At 40.3% G+C, this 6,000-nt stretch overlaps 1 protein-coding gene across 1 annotated transcript in view; it reads left to right on the top strand.

Moving 5' to 3' along the window:
• The first annotated feature begins 446 nt into the window (after positions 1-446).
• Positions 447-6,000, top strand: part of fgf11b (fibroblast growth factor 11b) — a 46,757-nt gene continuing 41,203 nt past the window's right edge. Inside the window, exon 1 of the mRNA XM_074611961.1 lies at positions 447-1,540. Coding sequence (XP_074468062.1) covers positions 1,348-1,540 — 193 coding nt within the window. The 5' untranslated portion in view covers positions 447-1,347. The remainder of the gene's footprint in view (positions 1,541-6,000) is intronic.

The raw sequence follows: 6,000 nt of genomic DNA, 5'->3' as shown, positions 1-6,000 counted from the left end.
TGTGCCATGTGTGTGTGTGTGTGTGGGTGCATGTGACAGGGAGGTAACACATGGTGATGCTGTTCCTCTGGAGGAGACAGAGAACTGTCACAATCTGCTCCTCAAGCACTCTTTTTTTCTCCCTCTCTCTCTCTCCATCCCTCTGGCTCTGTCTCTCTGTTTCAGAAGAGCAGTCAAAATGATTGAGTTTTTTTTTCTTCTTTTTTTTGGAGGGGGGGTTGCTGTAAAATAACAAAATTGTAGCCTCTGCGAGCAGTGATTTTTGTGAAGTGGCTGTTGCCAGTCTCTCGCTCATTCTCACACATTACAGCCTCCCTCTCCCTCCCTCTTTTTTTTGCTCTCTCTCTCTCTTTCTCTCTCCCTCTCTCTCATGAATGTCACCTCTACTGATGGTGGCTGCTGGAATTCACGCACACATACTCTCACAACCGCTCGCTGACTTTGGATGGGAGGAGGAGGAGGAGGGGGAGGAAGAGGAGGAGGAGGAGGTGGAGGAGGAGGAGGGAGGGGGGTCTCGGTGAGGACTGTGGGAAAGGAGCGTGCCATCGGAGGCAGAAGAGGAATCTCTGTCTGTCTGTGTCCATGTCTCTGCTGCTCCGTTCAGGGCTTCATTCCCGCAAAGACCGCCGACGTCCCGCCCGCCGTTCTACCTCTGGATTTAAGTCGGCTGCTGGATTACCGCTCGCACCCCCGGCTCATTATTCCACGCTGCCACTTTTAAATGGGAGGCAAAGTTGGACCTCTGTGGACTGCACAAATGGTGACAAACAGTTTGGTTTCTCTCGCGCTTTCAGGAGCTTCCTAGCATTCAAAATGATTTCACTTTTCTTCAGTAAAAGTGTTTTTATATGTAAAAACATTTGAGCGCCTTCTCTTTTGGTTGTTGTCTAGTCAAAGTAGGTTTTGCAATATAATATTTTGAACTTGGCTATTGAGGCACCCTTTAATGTGAAAATGAGTGGGGAAGAGGGGTAGAAATATGTCTCCGTCTTTCCCTTTTTAAAAAGTCATTCCAACCTTTCTGTTCTTTTCAAAATTGAAAATGTGACTGTGGCACTTTTTCGTGTGCTCCCTTATAGTGTCATATTTGTTATTTTTGGACAGAGAGGAGGCTTGTGGACTGCAGGTGAACTTGCATCTCCTCCAGTTCTTCCCTCTCCAAGGGAACCCTCAAACTAAACTCTTCCCTGTTAACCCACTTAGACGGCCCGATCTCCCCTGTGGGGGCTTCTCTGAACCGTTTGTCCTACTCCAGTTTTTTTTGAGGAAAGCAAAAGCCAAACCAGCAGAAAGGGGGGGTACAGGGAAGGAAGACAACCCCCCTCCCAAAGGTGAGAGGGGGGGAAGATGGCAGCTCTCGCCAGCTCTCTCATCAGACAGAAACGGGCGGTCAAGGAGGACCCAGGCAACCGACCGGTAGCCAACAAGCGCAAGCCCTGTCCTAAGAGCAACAAGTCCTTGTGCCAGAAACAGATCCTGGTCCTGATATCCAAAGTGCGACTATGCGGGGGTCGAAAAGGTCGAAACGAGAAAAGACCGGGTGAGTCACTGCTATCGTTTTCATCTTTTCTTGCTCAATATGTTGGTATATTTGGCTAAAAATGAAAGATTACATTTTCAACAAACAACAGAAAATGGAGCCAATGAGATTTACAGTTTTACAATTATTAAAACACAAAATGTATCTATATTATAAAATGTATTCTTTCAATGTGTTGTCATAATGTCCACTTTGAAATTTCAATTTGAAAAAGGAGTCCCACAGGTTTATTTAGTCAATCAAAGACCTGCCAGAGAGCTTTTTCATATCATTCAGTTCTCTTTTATCTCCTGTGCATTTGAAACTCAGAAGGTCAACATTGTATTAAAATACCTTTCCAAAAGGAATCACAATATCTGTTGCTGTCATTGCTAATAAAACCGAATGGTTTCACAGAAGCAGTTGTTTTCAGGGCAGCTTCACCTGTTTGATACACTGACCAATGGCAGCTACTGCACTCAGCTCTGCAAAGTAAAAAATAAACAAAAGTTGTTGAATGAATGCAAAAACTCAGCTGGAATGACTTCCCACACACCTAATGGGGCTTTTGCATTCAAACATATAATTATACGGAGAACTGCAGGAACAATAAATTGTGAAATTGGCTAAAAACCATCATTACAGTTGTATGCAGTCTAAGTACTCTCTCTAGTTGTATGCACATCTGCAGATTGTGGAATTCAATGCATCATTTCAGTTACCCATTACCATGTACACATGATTGCATACAATTGTACAACAAATAGTTGTCTCACGCAATGGGCGAAATTATTGAGAATGTTAATGAAACGTTAACGGATGTACACGCACACACCTGAATAGTTTGAGTAGAAGTTAAGATTTCTGTTTTGAATTGATTAATTGAATTTATGCAGAATTCAGTGAAGGACACACTCGAGCACAAATCGTGGTTAGAAGAGGAAAATCCATCGGTCGATTGAGATTTGGAAGTTTATTAGGAAAATTGGGATACAACATATGCATTTCAATGGATGTTGTATTGTTTGGTCATTTTTGTGACTATTATTTGTTATTTCTATCACAAACATTCTGGTGGACTGGGCTACCGTACACTGTCATGTCAACTTCATGTATGTAAACTAGGGCTGTCAATCGATTAAAATATGTAATCACGATTAATCGCATGAGAGTCCATGGTTAATTGCGATGAATCCCAAATGAATTGCACACTTTTTTATCTGTTCAAAATGTACCTTAAAGGGAGATTTTCCCAAGTATTCCATACTCTTATCAACATGGGAGTGGACAAATATGCTTGCTTTATGCAAATGTATGTATATATATTATTGAAAATCAATTAAAAACATAAAACAATGACAAATATTGTCAAGAAACACTCACAGGTACTGCATTTAGCATGAAAAATATGCTCAAATCATAACATGGCAAAATTAAGCCCAACAGGCTACAACAGCTGTCAGTGTGTCAGTGTGCTGACTTCACTATGACTTGCCCAAAACTGCATGTGAAAAAAGTGATAAAGTGGGCTTGTCTGTAAAGAGGAGACTCGTGGCTACCATAGAACCCATTTTCATTCACATATCTTGAGGTCAGAGGTCAATGGACCCCTTTGAAAATGGCCACGCCAGTTTTTCCTCGCCAAAATTTAGCGTAAGTTTGGAGCGTTTTTTAGCCCGCCAGTATCTCTCTAGCTTACTAGAGCTTACTTACTTACTAACTCTAGATTTAAAAAACAAAAAATGCAAGTTGCATTAACGCGTTAAAGAAATGAGTCGCGTTAATACGAATTTGCGTTAACGCGTTATTTTCACGTTAACTTTGACAGCCCTATTGTAAACCTTTCAAAGGTAAATCTTACAGTACTGCTGTCTTGATGTCCACAACCTGCCACACAGCCAAATGTGTGTAAAACATTTCCCTGTGCTGGCTTCCTCTGTCAGCTTTTCTGATGTACTTTCTCTTTGAAAGCACAACTTCAACACTGAGGCTCTGAATGGAGAACTATGTGATGTGTTGCCAACATCACCTTCTCTCTTGTCAATGAAAAAGAAAAATTAGCTCATTTAAAAGTGTAACATCTCCTTGATGTTGTGCTTGCGGGTGCAGCACGTGTTGTTATATTCTTGTTACATATTCATAAATGATAACAAATTTCTATGTTTAACATTTAATGGAAAGTAAACTTTGTTGTTTCATTTCTTAATATGCAACCCCCTGTGTATTCCTTTCCATAATAGCTTTTTATTTTTTCTAAATGCACTTGCATTAATTCAGGAGAGAGAGTAATGTGATTTCTTCATTTATTTGTGCAGTATTCTTTACTCCTTTGGTGTGACTGGTAGACTGCTGAATTATTTAATTCCTGACTGAGAAATGTTTTGCCTTATTCATGCACAATTAGTAAGTGTAGTATGCTTAAGTTAAATTATGCATATTACAGAAATGTCGCTGAACAAACATCCTTCATAAAGAGGCCACACACTTTCATGGCTGATTGGTGAAGAAAGAGTGAATTTAGAGTATTTTTTCCCCCCACAGAGCTAAAGACTGCATCTAAGCAGATTGAACGTGAGAATGATGAGCGATGAGCAGAGCTTTGTGCTTGATGAAGACTTTCATTTTCATTCTGCACCGCTGCGTTCACACATGTCTACTATACTTCAAACAGCATTGTAATTCAAAAACTTTGAAGTCCACTGCTTGGCGAAAAAAACTGATGAACTGTAGATAAGACACTGTACATTATTTATTGAAAGAATTGCAGAAAGCTTCACTTGAAATTTGTCTGGGAATGAAATAAGTCTTGCTTATCCAATGGCATTTGTGGCAGGTAATAGGCATAACCGTAAAGACATGTTGGTGGCTCAATATGACTGACTTTGCAAATGTGACATAACAATGATAACATACTGTAATAATACAGCTTTATTTCTTTGAAAAAGTGCATTGGAACCATTGTTTTGCATCTGTTCCGTGTAGCCTGGACAATCCCTGTTTTTATGAAACTGGCTGTTTACGTAATAATACCAGATGTTCGTCTGGTGTTGTAGTGGTCGCTCACATAAAGTTACAGTTATTATCATTTTGGTTTCATGAGAATATTGTCAGTGTCTTAGTTTGTTCTGAAATTCCATTTGCTGTTTGTGCTGTAAGGCTCTGTGTGACATGGCAACACGTCCTCATACCTTGACGACAGAATAGGTCCTTTGTCAATGACACCCAAAACAACATATATGACCATTCTATTTAACATTGTGAAACGGGCGCATGGTGGCAGTTTTTAACATGTGACCATTCGATTTAAAGGTGCTAAATTCAAAATTCAGAGCTTTGAAGGATTGCCTCCACACGGCTCTCAACATGGCAACGGCTGAGCTGGAGGCAAGCAGTTAACGGTGCTAACAGCACTTGGTACTTGGTTAGGTTTAGGAAAAGATCATAGTTTTGGTTAAATTACAACGTTAAGTACGTGACGTATGTGATGTGGTTCTGTGACTTAAAATAACTCAACGTGTTGATTTTTGGTTTGACACAGGACATGAACAGCGGGCTCTTAGGTGAAAGTCCTGTGGTTGTTTGACCCGTCCATCCACCCCGACCTCCTCTCTACACAGACTTTGCCACTCTTTATACTACGTCACCTGACGTCTTCCTTTCATAATCACTACAGACACTAGAGTTTGCCGCCTACGAAGAAACGTAAATATTGGTCGTAATAAGCTGCTTGCACAGACGACCTATACGGAATTTTTTTTTCGATGAGGACGGCTTGGACATGACATTATTCTTCTACACATATTTGTGAATGTGCATGTTGTACCAGTGTGGAGAAAGAAAGCTTTGTACAGTATGTTCTTGTGGTTCTTTATATACCGAGAGTGTCTATATGAATTTTACAAATTAAAGTTAAAAAGCAAGACTGAGTCCACAAATGACAAGGTTAATATGCTGATGTTTAACAGGCATAATGTTTACCATGTTCATCAAAAGCTCATGATGGCACTAGATGAAAGTCAGTGGGATCACCAAAGTCATTAGGATACATCCTCTGGGGACGATGAATGTCTGTACAAAATATCATCTTAACTTATCCAATAGTTGTTGAAATATTTATATATATAGTGTATTTGTCAAGCAAAACGGGCTCACCAACTCACTCACAAACTCATAAATCCGCCTATTCATGCTTATCAGGCTGCAGTTTGTGGGGGAGCTAATTAGTTACTGTCAGCCTGTTCCACATATACTAACCCGATAGACATGCAGATGTAGAGCTGTTAATGTTGCCACCAACAGGCAAGGAAAGTAGCACCTGCTACAGTTTAAACACAGGTAACGAGTGTTACTCTTCTTGTTTCAAACCGAGAGAAAAGACCAATCTGCTTCATTTATGCTATTGACCTTTTTACAGTAACAGTACTGCCTGAAAGACTTTGGGATTTTGACCAGATATACAGTATACTGTATATATATATACA

This window comes from Sebastes fasciatus, chromosome 16, assembly GCF_043250625.1.
Source record: "Sebastes fasciatus isolate fSebFas1 chromosome 16, fSebFas1.pri, whole genome shotgun sequence".
Taxonomy (NCBI): domain Eukaryota; kingdom Metazoa; phylum Chordata; class Actinopteri; order Perciformes; family Sebastidae; genus Sebastes; species Sebastes fasciatus.
This window is presented reverse-complemented; position numbering and strand designations above follow the sequence as displayed.